The 26,360-nt window shown below is 49.5% G+C and overlaps 2 protein-coding genes and 1 long non-coding RNA gene across 5 annotated transcripts in view; 2 read left to right on the top strand and 1 right to left on the bottom strand.

Annotated features, from left to right (window-relative positions):
- Positions 1-3,837, bottom strand: part of TECR (trans-2,3-enoyl-CoA reductase) — a 55,640-nt gene extending 51,803 nt beyond the window's left edge. Inside the window, exon 1 of one of the 2 annotated variants that reach the window (XM_075902247.1) lies at positions 3,698-3,837. In XM_075902247.1, the coding sequence (XP_075758362.1) occupies positions 3,698-3,702 (5 nt within the window). In that variant the 5' untranslated portion in view covers positions 3,703-3,837. The remainder of the gene's footprint in view (positions 1-3,697) is intronic. The other variant, XM_075902248.1, reaches the window with a different exon arrangement.
- A 56-nt stretch (positions 3,838-3,893) lies between these two features.
- Positions 3,894-19,816, top strand: LOC102457731 (uncharacterized). 2 transcript variants are annotated; one of them, XR_001368871.3, is made up of 3 exons: positions 3,894-4,055; positions 6,074-6,194; positions 18,770-19,816. It is a non-coding gene; the product is annotated as an uncharacterized LOC102457731 (long non-coding RNA). The 2 variants fall into 2 exon arrangements; XR_012896645.1 differs by having other exon boundaries at positions 3,894-4,143; positions 18,770-19,815.
- A 517-nt stretch (positions 19,817-20,333) lies between these two features.
- On the top strand, positions 20,334-24,568 carry DNAJB1 (DnaJ heat shock protein family (Hsp40) member B1). Its single transcript, XM_006132015.3, has 3 exons — positions 20,334-20,701; positions 22,724-23,292; positions 23,784-24,568. The coding sequence occupies exons 1-3, from the start codon at positions 20,491-20,493 to the stop codon at positions 24,012-24,014; spliced, it is 1,011 nt and encodes a 336-aa protein (XP_006132077.1). The 5' UTR covers positions 20,334-20,490; the 3' UTR covers positions 24,015-24,568.
- The last annotated feature ends 1,792 nt before the right edge of the window (positions 24,569-26,360 follow it).

The following is a 26,360-nucleotide window of genomic DNA, read 5'->3' as shown; positions in this document are numbered from 1 at the left end:
CCTCACCCCTGGGGTGTCCTCTGCCACCTTGCATTGCTGCCTCTGATACAGACGCAGTAGCCCTCATCCGCAGGGCTCCGAGCTTCCCATGGACAAAGGCTGTGAGGAGCTCAGGACTGCCCCACCCCACCCCGCACAGACAGAGGCTGCTGCCACGGACCAGCCTCTGTCCACGACGGGCTCAGGCTCACTGCAGACAGAGGCTGCTCCATAGGGTACAGAGCAGTCTCTGTCCATGCAGAGCTCGGACCTCCCTGTGGATGAGGGCTGCCGCCACAGATCAGCCTCTATCCACGGTTGGCCCAGGCTCCCCATGGACAGAGGCTGCTCCATAGAATGCAGAGCAGATTCTGTCAATGGGGAGCTTGGACCCCACACAGACAGGGGCTGAGGTCACAGACAGCCTTCATGGCAGCCTCCCTGGCCCCCACCCCCGCACTGCTTTAGACACAGGAGCATTGGGGGAGAAGGGGACAGGCAGCACAGTGGAGCTGGTGCTGAGGGAGAACTGGCTTTTAAGCCAGCTCCTCCCCCCCAACACCAGCTGCTGCCTCCCCCCACCCACACACACATTGCCTCTATAGGAGGCAGCAAGGGGGGAAAGGCGGATCTGCAAAGCACTTGGACGTCCACCCAGGAGAGATTCAAATGCTGCCCAGCTGATCAGCAGAGCGCCCACAGCCGGCAACATGTTTCTACTTGTGGGTTGCATCTAGACTGGCAAGTTTTTCCACAAAAACAGCTGCTTTTGCGGAAAAACTTGCCAGCTGTCTACACTGGCTGCTTGAATTTCCACAAGAACACTGACTTCCTACTGTCTGAAATCAGTGCTTCTTGCGGAAATGCTATGCTGCTCCCATTCGGGCAAAAGCCCTCTTGCACAAATGCTTTTGCACAAGAGGGCCAGTGTAGACAACGCGGTATTGTTTTGCGCAAAAAAGGCGATCGGGGCTTTATTGCGCAAAACCGTGTCTAGATTGGCACAGACGCTTTTCCGTTAAAAGCATTTGCGGAAAATCATGCCAGTCTAGACGTAGCAGTGGTGCATAGCTGCACATGTGTTGGTGCACATAACAAAATGTATTCCACTCATGGATGGAAGGCCTTAGAGGGAACATCATCCGTGGTGCTTGTTAACATAGCTTGGGAGCCACATAACAAGATGTTTAGTGACGGTCCCACTAAGGCAATCAACATGGAGGACAAGCCAGGGTTCCTGAACTAGTTGCAGGGGGTGATAGAAAGTGATACACAGGTACCTGTTTCTTGAACTCCAAATACAGCTATCTTGAGGTAGTCTTGCCTGCCTGGGAGATCCCAGAACCCCAGGCTTTGGGAAACAGATAGAAATGAAAAGATCTATGCTCAGAGAAGAGACCCAAAGGTCTGATAAGGCAGCAAGACAAGCAAAGCAAGAAATGTCCACACTGGTTTGATGTAGTAGATCTTTGTCCTCTCAGATATACCGGCAGATAGCAGCCCAAACTGCTAGGAGCAGCACAAACTTTACACCTCTTTATTTAAACCTAAATGTGCCTGCAGATTTCAGCTACCTGTATCCTTACTCATTCAACTGTCAAGGGATCATTGTGGCGTAGTGGGGGGCTGTCTGCTTTGTGATCTGGGGTCCTCCTGCGCTGTGATGGGAGAGTCTCACTGACTCTTCCAAATGTGTATTAACCCAGACACCAAGGCTCAGCCTCCCAGGGAGGGAGACAAAAGAAGGAAGGTGGAGACCAAAACCTGGCTGGGGGGCAGGGCTGGAAGAGAGTTTTTAGTTTGTCTGGAATCATGGAGGAGGCAGCCTAAGCAACGGGCTGGGATTTAGGGGCCCTGTCTCCCCCATCTCAAGGGGGGCTGAGGCATCCTAGGCCTGCCCTGTAACCAGATTACACCTATGCTGTATCCTGGAGAAGCAATAAACTCCCTCTATTCTACTGGCTGGCGGAGTCTGTTCCTGCCATTACAGGGGTGCAGGAGGCGGGGGAACCCTGGCTGTGCTGTCACAATCACTGGATGGGCTTAAAAGTTTCAGCTGCCATTGTCAATAGGGATAAAGAGAGGATGTTAAAACCATTACTGACATTAGCTGACCAGCCTGAAGTAACCAGCTTTGCCCTTGTCAGCGAATCCGGAAAAGTGTGTCCATTCACATGCATCTGTCCTTCATGGTGGGGAGAGTCAGAAGTACAATGTTCAGTTTGCAGGATGGCCTGCCACACTCCAGATTCTTCTCCCAGATCAAAAGAGCACATATGGGGGTTATTAAACCTCCTACTTCATGCCCTGTATTCAATATTCTGGTGGGACACTTTGCCATGTAAAGTGCTTGACAAAGTGCTGAGCTTGCTGTGAGAGCTGTACTTATGGCCAATATTAATAGCCCTGCATATCTGGGCATATATCCATTTACAGGACAGGTGCATGGGTTGCTGTGACCTCCTCTCCCAAGGCCCTCTAAGCTGATTTCAGCAACCTCTCTTTACAGGCTCAAACAGTTTTCTAGACTAGCATGTAGTCCACACACTCATTCCAGACACATCACTCCAAAGGCAGAGAACTTTAGCATTTTCAAAACATTTTAGAGAAAAATATAAATAACTTTATATTCATATGAGCAGTTTTTATTCTGAGGAAAACCCCAAAGCACTCCTACTATATTCACCCAGAGTCACTGAGATGCAGCCACCTCCAGTGGTGGGAGGGGAAGTATCTGATTAAAGCCAATGGGCCATGCCACCTCTTATGAAGAATGCCCTAGGATACGTGGCATTCATGCTAGTTACAGTAAAAGCCTATCCACATTTCATTAGAAATCACTCCATGAGCAGAAATTTCCTTCTAGAGACATCAGCAATGCCTGTACTTGGAAACATTACAGGAATCCACTCCTCTTCCCCAGGAAAGGCACTTTTCATTGAAGGAGGGAGGTAAGGTGCGGGGTTGAGACACTGGATGGCTCAAGGGAACATAAACAGAAATCCAGCCCAACAGAGATGGGAAATTATCATAGGATGCATCCCCACAGCCCAAAGCAGCCTCAGAACCCAAATCCCCCTCTACACAGGCTGGTCAGGGAGGATGCTGGGGAAGGGCTGAAGCTGCCAGAGTCTGACCACAGGCACAAGGCGGTTTTGGGCAGTACAAGGCCTTGCTAGTGAGCTAGCAGGGAAGTGACCAAAAACAGCAGCAGGAACCTGGGACCCTGGGGGTTGCCCACTGCTGAGGGGAAGGGAGGTCAGGGGCATGCAAGCTGCTGGAGCTGGCAACTGCAATAATCAAGGGCCTGCAACCAGAGAAGGGCGGGGGTGGGGCTGCGCCCCCTAACAAGTGCCCCCTGCCTTGCCTACGAAGATATAAATACAGGCAACCCCTGCTCCACCCGTGCGCATGCGCGCTCTCCCTGCCCCCACCACTCGGTAAACTCAGGGGCATATACCGCTCCATCGCTAGATGACATGCGCATGCGCATTCTCCTCTCCCGCCCCGCTCTCGTACGTTGCGCATGCGTTCCCGCGCCCACTCGTCCCACGCGTGCGCAATAGCGCCTACTGGCAACTCTCGCGCACGCGCAGTAAACACCTACGGAGCGCTGCGGGGGGCCGGCGGGTTTTCTCTCCGTCGGGCTGAGGGCCCGCAGAGGAAGGGGCGCCTATGGTCAGGCGTTCCGGAGCCACCGCCACCGCCGTCTCCTCACCTCATAGTGCTTCATAGTGCCTCAAGCTCCCGCCGCCGCTGCCGCCTGGCACACGCTCCTCTCACGTGATACGACCCCGTCTCACCTGAGGGGCGGGGTCCCACCAGCCGGAACGACCAATCACAGGAGCCAGGCCTCCCAGATCCGGACAATAACAGCTTGGGGGGGGCGCTATTTCCCGCCCCTCGCCTTGAGGGCCCGCCCCCAGCATCCCCATGGAAACTGAAGCGCGTGACCCGGCTCCGGCCAATCGGAAACTAGAGAGATGGGAGGGAATGGCAGGCCGGCGGGCCAATCCTCTCAGAGTTTTGCCCGCCTCGCGCCTATAGGGACACGGCGAAGCGTCACTTACAGCGAGGTATCAGCTACTCCCTCCACGTGGGCTTGGAACGGTCCGGCCGCGAGCGCCTGGGGCCACGGGGTGTAGGAAGGACGGTATCGCTGGGGTGAGAGCTGGCAGGGGGGGCCGCACAGGGCACTGGGGGGGTGAGAGCTGGCAGGGGGGGCCGCACAGGGCACTGGGGGGGCGAGAGCTGGCAGGGGGGGCCGCACAGGGCACTGGGGGGGCGAGAGCTGGCAGGGGGGGCCGCACAGGGCACTGGGGGGGGGCGAGAGCTGGCAGGGGGGGCCGCACAGGGCACTGGGGGGCGAGAGCTGGCAGGGGGGGCCGCACAGGGCACTGGGGGGGCGAGAGCTGGCGGGGGGGGCAGCACAGGGCACTGGGGGGGCGAGAGCTGGCGGGGGGGGGCCGCACAGGGCACTGGGGGAGCGAGAGCTGGCGGGGGGGCCGCACAGGGCACTGGGGGGGGCGAGAGCTGGCAGGGGGGGCCGCACAGGGCACTGGGGGGGGCGAGAGCTGGCAGGGGGGGCCGCACAGGGCACTGGGGGGGTGAGAGCTGGCGGGGGGGCCGCACAGGGCACTGGGGGGGGCGCACAGGGCACGGGCGGGGGGGTGAGAGGTGGGGAGCGCTGCATAGGGCACTGGTGGGGGGCAAGAGCTGGCGGGGGGGCCGCACAGGGCACTGGGGGGGGCGAGAGCTGGCAGGGGGGGCCGCACAGGGCACTGGGGGGGGCGAGAGCTGGCAGGGGGGGCCGCACAGGGCACTGGGGGGGTGAGAGCTGGCGGGGGGGGCCGCACAGGGCACTGGGGGGGGCGCACAGGGCACGGGCGGGGGGGTGAGAGGTGGGGAGCGCTGCATAGGGCACTGGTGGGGGGCAAGAGCTGGGGGGGCGCACAGGGCACGGGTGGGGGGGTGAGAGGTGGGGAGCGCTGCATAGGGCACTGGTGGGGGGCAAGAGCTGGGGGGGCGTACAGGGCACGGGCGGGGGGGGGCGAGAGGTGGGGGAGGCCGCACAGGGCAATGGGGGGGAGGGGGGCTGCACAGGGGTTTGGGAGCCAAGAACTCAGCCCATCGTGTGCTTGTCTGATCAAGCGCTAAGTCACCTGCTGAGCTGTGCTCTAGGCTGACTCTGCAGCCAGTTGTGGGGATGCCCAGGCTGAGACTCAGCTGCCTGACGGGCACAACGGGTGGGGAAGAAGCAGAACCAGGGAAAGAAATAGAACAAGGCTGCCCATGACTCACCTGGGTGCAGGGCTGGGAGTGTCTGCAGGAAATCACCATGCGAGTCACACAAGCACATCCAGAGCTTTTGGGAAGCTTAGGGGAAATGGGCAGGGATCCCAGATGTCCTCCTGCCAGTGGGAACTACAGCAGTGTAAGGGATGGTTCAGAGATCCAGTAGAAGCAACACCTGATTAAACTTGGCCTATATCTAACTCCTCCGTAGCACTGGACCCACTTATGTAACCAGTGCTATGTCCCTGCTGCAGTTGTGCCAAGTGTGCTTGGCCAAGCTCTGCTTCCTTCTCCTGCCCTGGTGTGCTGTGAAGGCCTACCCTATGTTTGGATCATCCCAGACCTGCCTGTCATCCCATGTGCAAAACCATACTGACTGGTTATATATGTGCCTGCCATAAACTGTCCAGCTCCTCGAGCTTCAGCTAACTCCTGTTTGTTGGGGGTTGTCAGGGACAGGGTGGTGGCTGCTGAGCCAGCTCAGCTCATTGCAGTATCATCTGGAAGGTTATGAGCCAGAAGGATTACCCAACCTAGTTCTACACTAATCCTTCAGGAATTTCACTTGCTCACTTTCTAGCTGAGAGCCTATAATCAACCCAGATGTTTCTGAGGAAAGGAGAGGCAGGAGAATTCAATGACACATGTGTGGGTCTTACATTTACTGTCTGTCTAAAGAAATACCTGGACTTCAAGTCTATGGTCTGTGGTTTGGGTGCTTGCTCTTCTTTGCTAAACTTCAAAACTCCATCCTGTGACATTTAGAGAAAACAAGGTATATGCTTTTATCCCTTCCCAGCACCTGGCATCGACAGCTCCCAGGATGCTTTGCAGTAGCCACCTCTGAGTTAGTGCTACAGCAGCTGTTTAAAAGTGCACAGCAAGAACACAAGTTGTGAGGCCTACATATATTCTGAATGGTAAGAACTAAATCTCACACACAAACACAGTAGCACTTTTATCTCATTAAACTAAAAAGTTATATAAATGTTTCACACTTGCAATTGCAGCAGTCTCCTTAGTTGCTGACTGGTGGCTGTCCTTAAACGTTTTTTTTCCCAAAATGTATTAACTTTAACAGATAACTTATCACAACTCTGAATATATGGTGTCTGTAAAACTTTGACAACAAGCTCTCATCTTCCCCACTCCCCGTGTCATTTAGATTCATAACTTGTATTTCTGTTTCAATACAATATTCTTTCTTTCATTTTTCCCAGTTGATTTCTTAGTTTTGAGTAAATAATAACAAATAATGAAAATATTCTCTCTGCCTTCAGCGAAGCTACTGCTGTGAAAAGTTGGCTTAGCAACTGAATGACTCTGTTCCAAGATGCCTGGCTAATGATCCCCCAACAGTTCAGGGGAGTGACTTCGTACCGCAAACATATGCTGATTAAATGGTTTAGCTTCAGCACTGAAAATTATTATGACTGGCCTACATGAGGAATGATTTTTAAGATGCTTATACCATGGCAGCATCACATTTTTCAGAAGTTAGGCATCAACCATGATAGCTAGGATTGAGAATGTTCACAAGAAAATGAGGTGGAGTTAGTCCTTCTTCATTGCCTGCAGTTTAACCTTCTAATAAGGTATTTCTGTTGCCACTGTCTCTTGAAGTGCCTTCCAGATTTCGACAGCATCAGCAACGCAGCACCGATTTCTCTGAAGTTTAAGGCTATGAACATAGGTGTCGGTATACTGAGCAAATCCTCTGCATTAACATTGGATTAAAGAGGAGAGATTTTAGATACAACAGATGAATTATCATGGTTTTCTTCACAATAGTTTGAGACTAGGTTGACTTTTAATAAATTCATAAGTCAACCACAGAATTTCATTGAACACTTTGAGGGTGGATCCTCCTGCTCTCTTCAGCAAAGCTGAAGCAAAATGGTTGTTATGGAGGTATTTTGTGACTTCAGCGTTTTCTTTTATTCCTGGAGAAGATGTACGTAAGTCTTTGGCTAAAAGATGCCGTGATGGGCACTGCAGCCATATGTTAAGAAGCATCCTTCTGTTTCTTCTTCTAAGTATCTCTCCATCTTTGCCATGTTTACAGCATTGTCTGTGATAAAATTGTGCACATGACAGTTGAATTATTGTTCGCAGTTTATTACAGCTTTCACTGATGCTTCTCTTAAATATTTTGTTGCGTGGGCTTTTCCTGATCTATTTCTGAAAGATCTGCAATCCCATCTTCTGTTGTCATGCAGGCACGTTTGACTAAGGATGTTAAAAGGCGTTTGTCTCTGTCTGAGGGATTGGAGCAAATGTGGTTGTATCTTAGGGCTTGGCTATAGACGATGGATCATGTGACATGTTTTGGATGAAAGGCTTGTTACAAATAACTAGTAAATGACTAAGTGTAAAAGCAGGAATTATTTGTTGACTTAAGGCAGTGGTCTGCAACCTTTTTACAGCCAAGATCGGTTTTTAAGTGTCAGGGCAGCCAAGATCTACCCCATCCCTTCCTTGAGGCCCTGCCCTCTCCATTCCCTCCTCTCCATCATTTGCTGTCCCCAGCCCTTTCTCACTCTCCCTGGGTGCGGGCTCTGGGGCCAGAATGTGGGAAGGGGTGAGAGGTGCAAGCTTTGGGAGGCAATTTGGGAGCAGGAGGATGTGGAGAAGGAAATGCTAGCTCAGGGAGGGGGCTCCAGGCTGGAGAGTGTTGGGGTCAGGTGGAGGGTTGGTGTGCTGAGCAAGCCGCAGGCTTGTGGATGTGAGGGTGCAAGACTTTGGGTGGAGTGTATGAAGGGCTCAGGACACAGACTTGCAGTGCGTGGATGGTGCAGGAGTGTTGTGGCAGAAAACTGGGGATGTGGGGGTGCAGGAGTTTGGGGATGTGAGGGGTTCAGGGCAGGGGGCTTAGGTGTATGATGGGCTTGAGGTTGGAGTTTGTGGGGAGGGGATGCAGGAGTGTTATGATGCTGCAGCCAGATGAGGGCTTGGCCCAAACTGGGGGCTTGTTAGCCAGGCTTCATTTCTAAATAAAATATTATGTCCAACACAAAATGTTTCAGCATTGCCTTGACTTATGGGAGGGGCAGGGAACCTTTTCTATGGGTCAGTGACCCCTGACCCAAAACAATCAGTCTGGGACCACAGAAGTGAGATGCCAATAAAAAAAACCTCCAAAACCCCCCAAGCCTCACTGATGTGGGCCCAGTTAAGATATCTCTCTCCCTTGGCACTCCAGCCCCATGGGGCAGGAGGGAGGGTAGGTAGAACTGAGGTTCAGGGCCTCAGGCTAGATTAACTCTTCTGAGTTCCAGGGTTAGTGGAATTTGTGGGCCCCTCTATACCCTGAGGTGGGTCAAAAAATGAGGGATCCAGTGCAGGACAGGGCTGCCAGTGACTCATAGACTTTAAGGTCAGAAGGGACCATTATGATCATCTAGTGTGACCCCCTGCACAGTGCAGGCCACAGAATCTCACCCACCCCTCTTAGAATAATCCTCTCACCTATATCTCCAATATTGAAGCCTTCAAATACTTTGAAGGTCCCAAGATGCAGAGAATCCTCCAGCTGTGATCTGCGCCCCATGCTACAGAGGAAGGCGAAAAACCTCCAGGGCCTCTGCCAATCTACCCTGGAGGAAAATTCCTTCCCAACCCCAGTGGGATAGGGATGGGGGTGCAGAATCTGGGTGGAAAATAGGGTACAGGAGCAAGTTGGGAGTAGGTGTCTGGGCAGGGTGCTGTATGGTGTCTGGGTAGGGTGCTGGTGGGAGGGGGGCGGGTCTGGCCAGGGACCAGGGTGCTGTGGGGGCTGGGGCAAGACTAGGGTGGTAGTAGAGACAGGGTGCTGGTGGGGGCCTGGCTAGGGGGCCGGGTGCCAGTGGGGGCCTGGCCAAAGGGAGGGAACAGGGATACCGCAGCCAGTACCTGGGGGTCCCGAGCTGCGCACCAGATCCAGCATCTCAAGAAGCATGCATGCTGCTCCTCCCCTCCCCAAAACAGCTGGTGCACTCCCTGAGAAGTTGGATCTGGTGCGCAGCCACAGGACTTCCTTCCCCATGCTGCCTTCCTGCAGCGGGGAACAGTTCCTGAGAAGTCGGATATGACTGTGGGGCTTCTTCCCCCCCGCCGCAGGAAGGAAGGAAGATAGGCAGGCAACACAGGAGAGGAAGTCCCGCGGCTGCACACCAGAGCCAGTGTCTCAGGAAGTGCGCCCACTGTTGTGGGGAGGGGAGGAGCAGCGCATGTGCTTCCTGAGACGCTGGATCTGGCGTGCAGCCGTGGGACCCCTCCCACCTCCGCATGCTGCAGGAAGCCAGCTCTACCTCCATTTTCTCAGGAGGTTGTAGTTCCAGCGTGAGCTCCCTCTTGGGGGTGGGAGGGAATGAGGGGACTGGGAACACCTCGCAATCGACTGGTTGTGTCAATGTGTTGGTGACCAAGGACTTAAGGGTATTGCCTTTGTTTATGTTGACATGTAATGGTGACAGTGTTTTCATCCAGTTTTTTTTTTTTTTTTTACTTTCTCAATCTGTGTCTACTGATATTAAGTAACTGTCTGACCTCCCTATAATTTCTCATGGTAAAAACTTACATTTGATAAAAATTTGAAAATAATGCTTTAAAATAAGCATCAATATTTTCCAACTAAATTGTATAGAAATCCAATTCTGCCCAGCATAGGAATTTAGAATACTGTTCCTCTGCAATTCAGAGGCGATGTTAACATGCTGTGCTCCGCAACGAATGTAACTTTTTTTTTCTTCCTGCAATACAGTTTTTGTTAATTAAATGAACTATGGATCTAGTGAGCTGTAAAATGTCTGTCTAGTTCAGCTGCTGTGGCACTCCTGAGACTGCACCTCAGTGACTCACACCACGCAATGAGATTAATGTAATGATAGTTGGCTCTTTAATAACCCCTTACTTGCAAGGCTCTGAAATGCCTTTCAATCATTTATTTAGCTTCACAAAACACCCCAATTGCCTTCATGGGGAAACTGAGGCATGGAATGGTGGCATGTAATCCTTACACTCGTGGGGATTGACTGACAGAGCCACAAGCCTTGGCTGCTTTTGTCCTGCAAACCACTATACTCGCTCCCAGGACTAGGGGTAGAACCCAAGAGTCCTGACTCTCAGGACATGTGTTGCATTAACCGCTAGATCACACTACCCTTTCAAAGGCAGGAATAAGACTCAGGACTCCTGACTCCTAGTAGAAAATCAATGAGGCAAGGGAACTCCAGTGTTTAGTGTAGTGGAGGGAGGGAGAGTGATCCAGACCGGGAAATGCAGTCAAGCTAACTGCCAGTGAATCTCCTGCTTAGTGTGTTTTCTCCCTTAGATTCAGATCTGCAAGACTAAAGCTGCCCTTGAGGGGTTCTGCATTTATTGCCACAGTTGGCAGTGCCAGCTAGCTTTTTCTGACATAATAACCGAACCATGAGAGTCAAGCTGGGTTAGTCTGCATCTCTTCACCAGGAATGCAGATCCTTGAGGGTTCATCCATTTCAAAGGCAGTGGGGGCTGTTGTGATCATCTGCATAACACAGGTCAGAGGCCTGCCCCAGAGTAATTCCTGAGTGAACTAGAGAAGATCCCATCATTATTTAAAAATCTGCAGTGCTGTTGTCTTCGGATCACACTGTTAGTGACTTCTCTGGCAGCCTGTTGTCCAGTGTTTTCTACGCAAAGATTGCAGCTAAGGGCTTGTCTGCGTAGGGAAATGGACAGGAAAAGCTATCGCAGAATCCGAGTGTCCACGTGGCCAGCTTTTGTGGGATACTGATTTCTATAGACGTCCTAACTTACTCCGAAATAAATCCTCCATGCAGACAAGTCCTGAGGCCCAGATTCCCAGAGGGATTTATGGGCCCAAATCCTATTGAAGGTCTAGGCCTTGGCAAACAAACCTGTTCCGTGGGTGTAGAATTCGTCTCTCACACACCCAGCTGTGCTGACTTCACAAGGCTAACAGGAGCAAGAACCGAGTGGCTTTATTACAGTGCATAGTGCTAATACTAACCATTAGGATGGGCCTGGGATCCAAAGACTGTCTCATCTCCTTGAAGTCAATGGGTAGTCAAGTTTAGTAATGCTCAACAGAAGGAGCGATCAAGCCCCTTTACGTGTGAAACTGCTAGAGACAATAGAGGTGACTGCCCAAGACGCCGCAGACCATGTGGCAGGTCAGAGTTGAATCATGTGAATTAAAGGAACTCCTGACTACAATGCAGGTGCTAGGAGATGGGGGGCCAGCAGTGTTGGGGGGAAAGGAGGCAAAGAGTTTTGGGTGTGATCATGGGAGGAAGCAGAAAGGTGGTGCTTCCTGGGCACAGATCTTGCTGGATGGAAGGGCAGACATGGGGGGAGGAGGTTTCTGAGCAAGGCACCTCCCTTTTGCTGTTTGTTCCATGGTGTCCAGGCACACACACCACTTCGAAAATAGCTATGCCTCAGAGCAGCAATTCCTCCCCCTAACAGGAAAAATCCAGCAAGACCCTAGCATCAGAAGCTCTGACTGGTGAATGCTAGAGGAGTAGATCTATGGGCCAAATTTACAGTTACTTTTAAGAGCAGAATTTCAGCATGGTTTGATACAAATGTTACAGCAAACAGATAATCCAGCTGGAATCTTCATCTTAATAGTAAAGCAGGGGCTCCAGTTAGAGCAGATGGCTGGAAGTCAGGACTTCTGGATTTCATTTCCAGCTGGGAGAGGAGTGATGTCTACGGCCTAGACAAGCAGAGTCAGTCACATACAGTGACCAAGGAGGAGAGACTGCTTGGAATGACACGCTGAGGCTACGTCTACATTGGCCCCTTTTCCGGAAGGGGCATGTTAATTTCACGAGTCGCAATAGGGAAATGCGCGGGGGATTTAAATATCCCCCGCGGCATTTAAATAAAAATGTCCGCCGCTTTTTTCCGGCTTTTAGAAAAGCCGGAAAAGAGCGTCTACACTGGCCCCGATCCTCTGGAAAAAAAGCCCTTTTCCGGAGGATCTTATTCCTACTTCAAAGTAGGAATATGATCCTCCGGAAAAGGGCGCTTTTTCCAGAGGATCGGGGCCAGTGTAGACGCTCTTTTCCGGCTTTTCTAAAAGCCGGAAAAAAGCGGCGGACATTTTTATTTAAATGCCGCGGGGGATATTTAAATCCCCCGCGCATTTCCCTATTGCGACTCGTGAAATTAACATGCCCCTTCCGGAAAAGGGGCCAATGTAGACGTAGCCTGATAGTATTATGGTTTGCTGACAGTATTATGGTTTCCCTCCATGACCTCTAGTCTCTGTTTCAGTTTCACTTTCACTTTTAAAAATAACTTGGCTGCATCTAGACTGGCATGATTTTGCGGAAATACTTTTAACGGAAAAGTTTTTCCATTAAAAGTATTTCCGCAAAAGAGCATCTAGATTGGCACAGATGCTTTTGCGCAAAAAGTGCTTTTACCCAAAAGCATCCGTGCCCAGTATAGACGTGCCTTTGCGCAAGAAAGCTCCGATAGCCCGATGGCTAAAATGGCTTTCTTGCACAAAAAATGAAGGTGCCTGTCTACACTGGCCTTCTTGTGCAAGTATTATTGCGCAAGAGGGCTTATCCCTGAGCGGGAGCGTCAAACTATTTGCGCAAGAAGCACTGAATTCTTATATTAGAACGTCAGTGCTCTTGTGCAAATTCAAGCAGCCAGTATAGACAGCTAGCAAGTTTTTGCACAAAATCTTTCCAGTCTAGACGCAGCCCACCAGTTGAAACATGTTGCCGGCTGTGGGCGCTCTGCTGATCAGCTGGGCAGCATTTGAATCTCTCCTGGGTGGAGGGCCAAGTGCTCCGCTTACAGGGAACTCTGACCATAGGAGCAGTCAGAGCCTAGCAAACCTGAAAGGGAAGTGCAGAGACCTTTGTGTGTTACCTAAGTAATCTGCCCTGCTTGTTATTGCAGATCTTCCAATGAAAGGATTCCACAACGGGAGAAATAGCCTGAGGCAGCCTCTCTTCTGCAGGGGAGAGGATGTGGGGGGACAACAGTATCTCTGTTAGTGTAATCAACTAACTGCTGACATCCCTATTAACTGTATCAGAGGCAGCAAGTGGTGGGGGGCAGCCAGTGCCTGTGAGGCTTTAAGCAGGCTCCCCACAAGCGCTGGATTCATCTGCCTCCCCACCCCTGTGCTGCTGCCTTTGATAGAGAGGCAGTAGCATGGAGGGTGAGGAGGGCAGGCTGGAGCCAATACTCATGGGAAGACAGCTTTCAAGCAGGTTCCCTGCATGCGTTGGCTTTGCAGATCTACCTTTCCCCCCTTGCTGCCTCCTATAGAGGCAGTGGGGGTGGGGGAAGGCAGCTTAAAAGACAGTTCCCCCTCAGCACTAGCTCTGCTGTGCTGCCTGTTCCCCCCTCCCCCCGATGCTGTTGTCTCTAAAGCAGTGCAGGGGTGGGGGCCAGGGAGGCTGCCATGAAGCAGCCTCTGTCTGTGACAGTAGCCCCTGTCTGTGGGGTCCAAGCTCCCTGTGGACAGAATCTGCTCTGCATCCTATGTTTAATCAAGCTACTGCTGCTTCACCTTCCCTCTCCAGCTGCATTTTGCTCCCTTGGTCATGTTCTGCTCAAAGTGACTTGAAACAAGTGAAAGATTCCAAGCCCCAGCTGGGAGATGCAGCCAGTAGCTCTGCATTTACATTCGAGATGGTGAAAACTTCAGCTTTACTTGTGCATTGCAGAGAGAAGGGGGAAACCTATAGCCTTCTGCAAGGGTCACCCTGGAAAGGCAGGGTGTCTGGGTCTGCTGACAGAATTCGTGCAACCCAAAGATCCCCTTTGTGTCTTCTAGCTATCTGAGAAACGAGGTCAAAATTACCCAGCTCATCACGTCACTCACCTATTTGTTACCTCCCTGAACCCTTGCAGGTCTCTTTAGTTTTTATACCATGCCCATCATTATGGTCCATGATCTCTTTAAGTTAAGCTGCAGAGAGCAGCACTTTTTGTCCTCCCTTCTAGTGCTAAGGGTAGAACCCAGTCATCCTGACACGTGGGCCCTCCATGCTCTGTTCAGTAGACCCACCTCTCTCCTAGAGCCAGGTAGAGAACTCAGAACAGTCTTACCAGAGAGCTGATTTAAACAAACATAAGGAAATATTGCACTACTCAAGCAGTTAGCCTGGGAAACTCACTGCCAGGGGATGTCAGAGTATAACTGGGTTCAAAAAAGAAAGAGAATTTCCTGCTGCTAGGTCCATAAATGGCTACTAGCCCAGGTAGTCAGGTATGCAACTCCATGCTAGATCTGTCCCTAAATCTCAGAAGCTTCTAGAACTGGCCACTGTTAGGCTATGTCTACATTACCAGGTTATTTCAAAATAAGTTTTGAACTAATAACTCCTAAAACAACTATTTTAAAATAAGCTTATTCCTCTTCACAAGCAGGAGTTATTTTGAAATAACTGGCTTGGTAGTATGGACGCTTGCCTTATTTCAAAATAACTCCCCAGTGTAGACATGCCCTCAGATAGGAGACTGGACTAATTAAACTACAGGCAGTCCCCGATTTACGCGGATCCGACTTATGTTGGATCCGCACTTACGAACGGGGCTTTCTCGCCCCGGAGCTCACAGGCAGCGGTCAGCCATCTGGAGCTCCGGGGCGAGAAAAGCTGCTCCCGGTGCCCCTGGTCTGCTGGGGACCATCTCCAGCAAACCAGGGGCACCGGGAGCAAAGCGGTCCGGCGCCAGAACAAAGCCTCAGAGGCGAGGCAGCCCCCCCCCCCCCGCCGCTTTGCTCCCTGTGTCCCTGGTCTGCTGGGGGGTGGGCGCAGCTAGTGTGCCCCCCCAGCAGACCAGGCTTTTGTTGTGGACCATGGGGCAGAGCAGCTGGGGCACTGCCGGTTGGTCCCGCAGCGCCGCTCTGGGCACTACTGGACCAACCCGGCAGCACTCCAACTGCTCTGCCCCAGGCGTCCTGATTCAGCCGCTGCTGGTCAGTTTCAGCAGCTGCTGAATCAGGACTCCTGGGGCAGAGCAGCTGGGGTGCTGCTGGGTTGGTCCAGTAGCGCCGAGGAGCGGTGCTACTGGAGCAACCCAGCAGCACCCCAGCTGCTCTGCCCCAGACGTCCCCAAGTCAGCCGTTGCTGAAACTGACCAGCGCTGACTACAGGAAGCCCCGGGCTTCCTGGAATCAGCTGCTGATCAGTTTCAGCAGCAGCTGACTTGGGGTTCTTAAGTTGAATCTGTATGTAAGTCAGAACTGGCGGTCAGTTTCAGCAGCAGCTGAATCTGGACGCCAGTTCCGACTTACATACAGATTCAACTTAAGAACAAACCTACAGTCCCTATCTTGTACGTAACCCGGGGACTGCCTGTATTAATCTGATCCAATGTAGCTGTTCCTATGTAAGTCCTGATTTCCAGCCCTTCCTGCTCTAACCAGAATCAGGTATAGAACCCAACTGAGGAATGCTGATTTCTGGCTTCCATCCTCTAGTTCATTGCATCTCTGACCCCGGCACTGGTTTGACCACTACTGAAATATTGTGTCCAGTTCTAGTGCCCACAATTCAAAAGGATAAATTGGAGGGGTTCAGAGAAGAGGGATAGGAATGATCAAAGGATTAGAAAACCTGCCTTAAAGGATAGACTCAGGGAGCTCAATTTATTTAGCTTAACTAAGAGAAGGTTAAACGGTAACATGATTATGGGCAGTAAATACTGATATCGGAAACAAGTATTCAATAACAGGCTCTTCCATCCAGTAGAAACAGGTCTAACATTATCCTATAAGTTGAAGCTAGACATGAGGGCTGCATCTAGATTGGCCTGATTTTCCGGAAATGCTTTTAGCGGAAAAGTTTTCCGTTAAAAGCATTTTCGGAACAGAGCGTCTAGACTGGCACGGACGCTTTTCTGCAAAAGCACTTTTTACGGAAAAGCGTCCATGCCAATCTAGACACACTTTTCCGCAAAAAAGCCCCAATTGCCATTTTTGCGATCGGGGCTTTTTTGCGGAAAACAAATCTGAGCTGTCTACACTGGCCTTTTTGCGCAAAGGCTTTGCGCAAAAGGGACTTTTGCCTGAATGGGAGCAGAATAGTATTTCCGCAAGAAGCACTGATTTCTTACAGTAGGAAGTCAGTGCTTTTGCGGAAATTCAAGCGGCCAGTGTAGACAGCTGGCAAGTTTTTCCGGAAAAGCGGCTGATTTTCTGGAAAAACGGGCCAGTCTAGACACAGCCATTCAGCTGGAAGTTACTCACATTTTTAGCTCGTGGGTAATTAACCACTGGTTGCCATGGATTTTTATCACTGGCAACTTTTAAAACCAGACACAATGTTTTTCTCCAATGTCTGCTCTAGTTCAAAGAGGAATAAGCCCAGAGACGTTCTCTGGCCTGTATAATACTGGAGGTCAGCCTAAATGACTACAATGGTCCTTTATGGGCTTGGAATGGGTTAATCTCTTACAGCAAGCATCTGTACTGCCCCTTTCCCTCACCTGCTGTCCTGGTGATCAGTCAGTGCTTCCCTAGGCCAGGGCACATGTGAATGATTCACAGCGCACAATAACCAGACTGCTCATGCATGAGTTGCCCCTCTTTGGCCAGAGCTGTCAACCACCCTCTGGGGTCCTGCCGGGTTGTTCCTATGGGAGTGGAGAGTTGAGCCACATCTCCAGCATAGATTGGTGTCTGCAAAGCTGAGGAGCCCCACCTGGGGAAAGGACAATGAGGAAGGTTGTGTTGGAGGCCTCCAGGAGGAACTATGGGGTAGCTATCCCCCCATGATAAGATGCTACTTGGATGTGACTGATGTGTTTCAGCCCTTTACTAAGAGGCAGGTGTCCATTAACCGTCTTTGGATCCTTTTATTCCTACCCTCTTGGGCTGAAAAGCAGCTAATTATGGTACAGATGTGGCCTGCCCCACCTCCTCTTACAGGAGAGCATAACTCTGTGACCACACATTGTCCCTACAGATTTGCTTCTTAGCCTCCATCTGGACTCTGTGTATGCTTCGTAAACCTGACATCTTCTATTTAGCCCCGATGGTCTGTTTCCCTGTCTGCCACTCCTCCAACTCTTCCTGCCTTAGCTGCTGAGACCAACCCATCTCTTTCCTGGCAGGCTTTCTCCATCCTGGAAAGCTGGGGATGCAATCCCTGAGCATTATCTTCAGCAGCAGAACCTGTATTTCTACATGTTTTCTTCCAACCAGCAGCCTCTCCTTTTCCATTTTCCTGTGACAATTCACCTTCCCCGCTGTTAGGCAAATCATGTTCTACATCACAGGACCAATGATATGGTAGCCACTTAAATAGGAAAATAAGGGGCTCAAATGAATTGCTCTACACTTGGGGTGTTAAATTTTGATTAACTAATAGAATAGTCAATGGGATTTCCACCTTTGAAATGTACAAGAGTACCCAGTGGGGCTGATCCCAGGCTCCATGCAGCACTTTCCCTTTGAAATGCATAGGAGTCCCCACTGGGGACTCTTGTACATTTCAAAATAGGCAGCCCTGCTCCCTACCATGGATCTGGGAGGAAGCAGCTTTTAACCATGTGACCTTGGTTAGTTAAGTGTCTTGTGTGCCTGGATACCATGGAACAAACAGCAACCGGGAGGTGCTTTGCTCAGAAACACCCCCCCCCCATGTCTGCCCTTCCACCCAGCAAGATCTGTGTCCCTAGTTTGCACTGGTGTAACTCAGCTCAGATTCTTGGCCATGCTCTCTGATCCAAAGAGCTTGCATTCTCAAAAGCTTGTCAAAATCTGCCCGAACCAGAGGGGCAGCATCTTGCACTGCCCCTTTGTAATACTGACTTCCTTTGGCAAATGCTTTGATTTCTGCTGATGAGAAGCTCAGTAAGAGCAAAGAATTTCCAGTGTTACCATTAGTGAAGTGGGCTAACACCTATTTTACCCCACACGTCCAGCCAGTCAGACAGCATGCAACTAGGCAATGACAGATGGTCTGTATCAGAAGTTCACCGAGTGCTTGTCACACTACAGAAACCTCACCCTTACCACAATTGTACCCATTTTCCAGATATGCAAACTGAGGCAGAGATGGCGTGGTCTGCCCTAGGTCATACAATGAGTCATAGTCTTGGTTCCCAGTGCGCTGGTCTAATCACAAAGCATACTCCCCAAATCAGATAAAACCTATATGTCCTTGTTCCCACTCTTCTGTTCTAACCATTGGCCCATCATAATCCCACCCACTCAGCCTCATTTAGGAGAGATGCTTTGACTTTTTTTTTCCGTCTTTTTCTTTCTTTTTCTGCTTTTTACAGTGAAACCTTTGTTAACAGAGTGATGGATAACTAGAAAACTTTAACTGGCATTGCCCCCAGCCACAATACTGTCACACATTCAGGCACACAGGCCTGGTTTAGTTTACTGATTGCCTTAACAATTTTTTATTTAAGTACTAATCTTTAACTCAAAATAGAAATGTGAGACCAACTGCCTCACACTACAAAACTACCAATATTAAAAACTTGAGTTTTACTATTATTGTCCATTGGTTTTTCCTAGGTTGATGGGACCCTCAGACAACTGGAATTTTTAGATAACCGGAACGCGTTAATCCCCGAGCATGCTGGATAACACAGTTTTTACTGTATTTGAAGCTCTGTGCCTTTCTCCATTTTTTTGTCATCTGAAGAAGTGAGTTGTTTTGGTTAGTCTCTAAGGTGTTACAGGACCATTGTTGAGGTTTTTTAAGCTTTTATAGTGGAGAATGTTCCTTTTCTTTTCTAACAAGGGTGAAAAATGTCCTCTGATCCACTGTGACTCAAGAGCATCTCAGTGCTTTGTGCTTCTGGAGCATTGAGAACTATGATGACATAATTCAGATTTTTCCACAGCTAAAGTGGGAAGAAATGGTTTGAGTGTAGGGAGTAGAATAAATGTTTAGTTTTATGTAAATATGTATAAAGATAAATGTTTGATGACTTCATAATTTTTTTGCAATATATAATTCATACTTAGGCCCTTCCCTCCCACTAGCCTTAAGCCCCTCATTACCTTAATCCGGCCCTGCCTACATGCATTTCCCTGCCTCTCTTTCCTCATCGCTCTGCAGCACCCTTTGGGCTGGGTTCAGAGTCCTGTGTGCGGTACTCTATGGCCATTCTGACTTGCATAATATAAGCTCCAGCTTTCTGCAAGCTCGGGTACTCTGACCTTTGCCTTCCCCTTCCCAAACATCCTGTGCTATCTCCCCTCTGGGAGTCCTTTAATAAACTTGAACAAACAGAATCCAGGGCTGGATGTCCCTGGTGAGGAGGTGACAGGTTTGGAATCCGGATGAGTAGGGTTGCAAGCGTAAGCGTAAGTTATTGGTTACCCAAACAGTTACACACAGGTCTCAGGGACCCTCCTGCTGCCCTGCACTCTGGTGAAGGCAGCAGAGGGGGGCAACAGACAGGAGCCTGTACTCAGTTCCCAGCACACACCTGCACCTGGGAGCTGGCTGTGCCCGGCGTGTAACCGAACGTTTACCAAATGACACGTATTTTAACATCCCTAATGACCGGCGCCTTTGGAGGGGAAGGCGAGCCTGTGAGACCTGATGGGGTGGGTGCCACTAGCCGGGGGGGGGGGGGGGGGGGGGGTTGACCTTAGGTGAGGGATGCTGGTGGGGGCTGTGGGACATGGGATGAGGGATGCACTGGGCGGGGGCGTGGCTCCAGACTGCTCCTTTCCTTGCTAAAGGCCCACCCCGGGGCGTGGCTTTTGCCGGTGGGCGTGGTCAGTGCCTAGGATGCAAAAGAAAGCCGAGGCAGAATTGATGTTTAGGGTTTCAGCTCGGCCCCGCCCCCCCTGGGGGCGGGGCGAGAACGCTCGGAGAGTCGGCAACTGGTCCCACCAGGCTCGCGGCCTGAGAGAGTGGGGGGAGTCGGGACAGTGACCGGCAACGACCGTTGGTCTCACAGCGCGCGCTTCTGTCCCCTTCCCACCCCTCACTTGATGACGAGTGAGGGGCGTGGTCTCAGCGACGGTTAAGCTCTGGGGGGGGGGTAAGTGTGCGGTCACGTGACGCAGGCTCTGTCCCCACTGGCGGAGAGCGGCAGGCCCCGCGCTGTGATTGGGGGAGGCGGGCGGGAGGCGGGGTCCGGGCGGGGAAGGTTCTGGAGAGCTGTGGCGAGCTCTGGAAGGTTCCGCCACCCGTCATATAAATGGGGGGTGGCGGCGGGCGCCGCGCTGGAGTGACGGGAACCGCTGACGGGGTGTGAGACGCGCAGCTGGGAGCCATGGGCAAGGACTATTACCGGACGCTGGGCTTGTCCCGGGGCGCCTCGGACGACGACATTAAGCGGGCCTACCGCAAGCAGGCGCTGCGCTACCACCCCGACAAGAACAAGGACCCGAGCGCCGAGGAGCGCTTCAAGGAGATCGCCGAGGCCTACGACGTGCTCAGCGACCCCAAGAAGCGGGAGATCTTCGACAAGTTCGGCGAGGAAGGTGAGGGGCGGCGTGTGGGCGCGGGCCGCGGGGGGGTCCGGCAGAGCTTGGTGGGGGAGATGGGGCAGGGGGCGTGTGTCGCTCGCTGTGGATGGGGGGGCTGCGCAGCAGGAATTGGGGGGCTGCCCCCGTGGTGTGGCGAAGGGCGCTGACGTGATGGGGGGAGGGGGACGCCCTATACACTGGGGCTCTGGGGAAGAAGGCGGGGGGGGGGGCTGTCTTTCAGCGGTGCAGCGCTGGGGGGGGCTGGTAAGCAGGGGGATGGTGCGCTAAGGTTTGGGGTGCAGAGCCTCTGTGCGAGGAGGCCCTGTTCCGGGGAAGACCGCATACCCGTGGGAAGGACATTCTGATGCAGCTTAGTACCTGGTGATAGGTAGGAAGGAGGTGGTTAGAAATAGCTGAATGTCATGCTGCTGGGTATTCTGGAAGTACTTTCCATGAAGTGAGGGGTAGCACTAAGATTGGGGAAGAGGAACATATGTCCTAATGGGGCACTCCCAAACTTTGTGGAGAGGGAACTGTGTATCTCTTACACACAAGATGGAGTGGTTTTCTTTCTTGATGCAATCCAGGGAGTGACAGAGAAGCAAAGTATTTACTAGTGGCTAGTCTCTCTTTAATCCTTTGCTTCTGAAATTCATTCATTTTTGTCTGGAAAGGAGTGCATCTAGTTGGTTTTCAGGGAACAGTACTGAACCCTGAATGGGCATGTACAGTAAAGGGATTCAGCTTTCCCGTGTAGCCTGTAGATACTGTCAGTAGCATGGGATAGCGAAGTGGCTGTCAGAAAAATAAGACTCATAGTAACAGGGAGATGTGTACAGAGCTAATTGTGAAAGGAAGTAGAACTAGTCCTATTAGTGAATTTAGGAATTAGCCAGTTTCTTTTATCTCAGAGCGTCCTGTTGCATTAATAACATAGCCTGTTAAAACTATTAATAAAACACAAGTGTCAGACTCTTTTGAACAAAATACAGGACTATGTAGCACTTTAAAGACTAACAAGATGGTTTATTAGATAATGAGTTTTCGTGGCCCAGACCCACTTCCTCAGATCAAATAGTGGAAGGAAAATAGTCTCTTTGGGAGACTTATTGTGAAGTCCATGTGCAAAGCCTGCCTGACTTCCTCCAAATTAAGGCATTAAAAGTCTGCATCAAATCTCTAATTTAACATTAGTACAGATTTTTTTTTTTTTTAGGGTGTAGTCTCATCCATTTAGATTACTCAAACAAGGGAGCTAGATTTCTCTGTATTTAAACAGCTAGGTTGGCCAACTCAACTGTTAACATCTGATGCTGAAAGAGTATGATTTTTAATATTTTTTAAAAATAGTTGCTTTTTCCAGCTAATAGAATTGTAGATAATTTCCCTTAAATTATTTTCCAAAATTTGTGTTTTGAATTGCTTTTCAGTTGCTGACTTCCCATGTTTGTTTCTCTACATTGCCTTTCCTGTAAATACTTAATGATTTCCCCATATGAGCTGATAGGCCACTTTTCCAGAAGAGGCGGAGCTGACTACAGAATGGTTTTGCTTGTCACTAGAAGATTCTAATATACTGTATTTGTTTGCCTGTGTATGTTAAATTATGAAACTTGCTCCGTAACAGTGTTTTATTGAAGCAGGAAGAATATAGTTGTAGTCTCCAGGCACTCAGATTAAATTATTTTTGCTACAATGGCTCTATATAGATGAGCTAGGTTTAATGCCAATTAAAGGAATACAGTTGATTATAAATTATTATGTTAGGAAACTCAGTAATTGAGAGAGAAGAGCTCTTCAACTTGGCTCTAATTTCTTTTTTGACTAGGGAGGTCTGAATCTTGACACCATTTTAAGATGACAGCAGGCCTCTTTGGTGATGCACATCAAACCTAAAGTTCTAAATAATGACATTCCCAGGATCTAAGAATGAGGAGAGTCTTGAAATTAAGAAAGATATAGGAGACATTTGGTAAATCTTGAGTTTAATAAATTCTTATGAGTAATCACTGGATTATATTCATTCTGTTTTTTCAGGACTAAAGGGAGGTGGTCCCAGCAGTGGCGGAAGTTCCAATGGTACCTCATTCAGCTACACGTTTCATGGAGATCCTCATGCTATGTTTGCAGAGTTCTTTGGTGGCAGGAACCCATTTGATACCTTTTTTGTACAAAGGAATGGAGATGAAGACATGGATGTTGATGACCCTTTCTCCACATTTCAAATGGGGGGCTTTAGTAATATGGGTTTCCCTCGTTCCCGCTCGGGCCATGAAAGTATGCGCAAAAAACAAGACCCTCCTGTCATTCATGAACTGAGGGTTTCCTTGGAGGAAATATATACTGGTTGCACCAAGAAAATGAAAATATCTCACAAACGACTTAATACAGATGGGAAGACCACACGGAATGAGGACAAGATTCTGACCATTGAAGTCAAACGAGGGTGGAAAGAAGGAACAAAGATTACTTTTCCAAAAGAGGGGGACCAAACAGCAAACAACATTCCAGCTGACATTGTCTTTGTTTTAAAAGACAAGCCACACAATGTCTTTAAGAGAGATGGATCTGACATTATTTTCCCAGCTAAGATCAGCCTCCGTGAGGTAAGCAAAGGTTCCAGATTCAGTATGGGATTAGTGGGTGGATTGGGTTGGGTTTTGGCTAGTGGAAGTGACAAGTGTTGAGATCTATCTGCACCCTGTTTCGTATCTGGCTTTAATCCATAATAGGATACCTGCCTAACTCTTCTGTGGTCTGCCTAAAATAAGATGGTAGCTTCAGGATACTTCCTTGTGGAACAATCAAAGGGTATAAACCACCATTAGAGATGGCAGATCACTGGCAACTACTTTGAAAATGATGTGGGTCAGTTTGGATACTGAAAGTTCAATGTGGGTCAAGCAGTTGTACAAATATATAACATAGTTGTACAATTTCTGGTACTGTTACTCTGTGCCTGCATCAGTAACTCAGAAGAAACAAATTGGAATAAACAGGCCATTGCAATGAAACATTTTTCTATTTGGTTGTTTGGGAAATCTGCTAGAGATTGTATATGTTGACACTGTTCTAATTTCCCTGTTTTTATATTTAGGCCCTGTGTGGTTGCACAGTGAATGTGCCAACGCTGGATGGCAGGACCATCCCAATGGTATTTAAGGATGTCATTAAACCTGGGATAAAGCGGCGAATCCCTGGAGAGGGTCTCCCATATCCCAAGAATCCAGACCAGCGAGGGGACCTTTTTATAGAATTTGAAGTAAAATTTCCAGACAGAATTCCACAGGCCTCCAAAAGTGTCCTAGAGCAGATCCTGCCAATATAGCAAGGCTGCTTATGGAGAACTGAAACAAGGACACTTCCAAAGCAAAAGGTTACTGGACCATAACCAGGACTTCAGGGTTTCTCTTCAGTGGAGGGTGTGGACTTTGAAACTCTTCCCCAAGAGTACCATCTTGAAAATTGTGTATTCGCTTTTCAGTGACTTTAGTCCCAGATCATCACTTGAAGTATTTACATCAATGAGCAGCTGCTTGTGGGAGGAATCTGTATCTCCTGGTCAAACCTTTCTTCTGGTGACTAGTTTCCACCCAACTGCTCCATGTGCTGCCTTCACTTAACTGACTAACCATAGACTGAGCATCTGTTTCACCTCATCTCTCGTGCAGAGCTGTAGTTTCCCCATTGGAAAGGGTGAAACAAATCTAAAACTGGACTTGCAAGTAAAAGACTCTCCATCTTGCCTTGGTGTTGTACTATGCTGTGTCCCTTGTCGCTTCCTATACTGAAGGCTTTTCATACAGGGACACACTAAATGTTAACTGGTATTTTTAGTTCTGTAAGTTGTCATTGTCATGCTTAAAAGCTTTTTGTATCAGTTTTTTCTTTGTCAATTGTGTTGGAAGACAATTTGTGTTTCACCTTAATGTTTCCAGAGAGTCACAGCTTAGAGAAGTCCTAAATGTCTTTCAGAATGTAAGCCTTTAAATTTAAATTCCTCACACATTGGCTAACTACCAAAGTTAACAAGGTCTAGTCTAGGGGGAAAACATATTTTTTTTACATTTCAAGTGTAATGCGTTTTGAAGTTTTCCCTCTATGAAAGTCTTCTCTCCCCCGTCCCCCAGACATTTTAAGGTCTCTTAGTCTGGATCCTGGTCATGTGGTGAACAAATACAGGGCTGCCTTTTTTCATTTCAGGTACATAGTACCTAAGGAAGATGCTGAGTCTTACTAACCCTGCATGCAGGATGAATATCAAATTTCATGTTAAAGACTTATTCAGTACGCTAATGGACTCTGGATTCTTCCCCCCCCCCCCCCCCCCCCAAACCAGGACTGTGAACTGGTAGCACTACCCCCAAGTTATCCTTTTTTGATAAAAAGGGTTTTCTCCTGATACAGGAGCACTATGGCACTTCATGTGTATACTTTGTGTGTAATACAAACTATGGTAGCTGCTGTTTTACAGGATTGATTACACTGATAAAGAGGGTGTGATGACATGCTTACTCAAACCAATGGCAGAGCATGATCCTACACTGCCTGGGCCGTGATCTTGTAATGGGATGGCCAAGCTGATAGCTCTTTGACATTAATCTGTCACAATTAAAATCTACTCAAAGTCTAAGCATGTCAGGTAGGATTAGATGTCTGGAATAAAGGACTTACCTACACATGTCATTAAAAATTCAGAGAGATGGGAAAACACTGCTAGAATTTATTCTTGTTGAATACTGGCTGAGTGATTAACACTTTTTTAAAAATGTATTAGCACTTTTCATTGATGGACTGTGGTGTCTAACGGAATTAGTGGCACAGACAGTCACAGTTCAGAGGGTTGGAACATAGGTCTTTACCCTCAAGTGCTGAATGTTTTCTTTACCCTGCTTTCAGCATGATCCTTGCTGGAACAGCTGCACTAGTCCTGAAACACTGCTGTAAAACTGTGGTGCACAACTTTTACAATAAAGCTTAGAGCAAGCAGGGACCAGGAAGCTAGGGCTTCTCTACTCAGGCTATTCTAGCCCTCCTTTGTTTTGCGTCACAAAACATCTTTAAGGTGATGTTCTATACCTCTTTCTTATAGGAGAGCTTCCAGGCCACTCGCACTATACTGCTTTCATTTGTCTGAGTTGAGCCAAGCTAGCTCCCATCTCTTTCTCCCCCCAGCAGATGCCATTTCAAAGTGCATGCATAGCTGCGGTGGCTTTGCTCCATAACAAAGATACTGCCCTTCTAAAACTACTTACCTCATGTGAAAGCTTAAATAGGTAATGCTTATGAGTTCTGGTTGATTGGTGGGGGCTGGAGCAGCTCCCTGGCCACTGCAGGCAGGGGCTGCACTTGTGCAGAGCAGTCAGTGGCAGCCTTGGCACCCTGCAGACAGGCTGCTCCAGCATCCGCAATAGCCTCTGTTCAGGGGGTTGGGGAGCCTAGGCACAGGCTGGAGCAGGCCCTAGCCCAGCTCCTGCTCAGTTAAGTGACTAAATATTACATCAACCTAACATTTAGCTGATTAACTGGAATGTACAGTCCTAACTGTTACTGACCTTGCCTGTATGATGTAGGAGAACAGTTAAATCTACATCATAGCCTCAAGATATAAAATAAAGTGTGGAAGGGGAATTGGTTGTACTTCTGACATTTTACTAGAGCTAGTCTTATGTAT

The sequence above is a fragment of the Pelodiscus sinensis genome, chromosome 19 (genome assembly GCF_049634645.1).
Source record: "Pelodiscus sinensis isolate JC-2024 chromosome 19, ASM4963464v1, whole genome shotgun sequence".
NCBI classification, from domain to species: Eukaryota; Metazoa; Chordata; order Testudines; family Trionychidae; genus Pelodiscus; species Pelodiscus sinensis.
This window is presented reverse-complemented; position numbering and strand designations above follow the sequence as displayed.

Bases quoted from the DNA above. Each gene is read 5' to 3' on its own strand.
- DNAJB1 (XM_006132015.3), top strand. From the start codon at position 20,491: ATGGGCAAGGACTATTACCGGACGCTGGGCTTGTCCCGGGGCGCCTCG. The intron at 20,702-22,723 runs GTGAGGGGCGGC...CTGTTTTTTCAG, and splicing joins CGACAAGTTCGGCGAGGAAG to GACTAAAGGGAGGTGGTCCC. The intron at 23,293-23,783 runs GTAAGCAAAGGT...TTTTATATTTAG, and splicing joins CTAAGATCAGCCTCCGTGAG to GCCCTGTGTGGTTGCACAGT.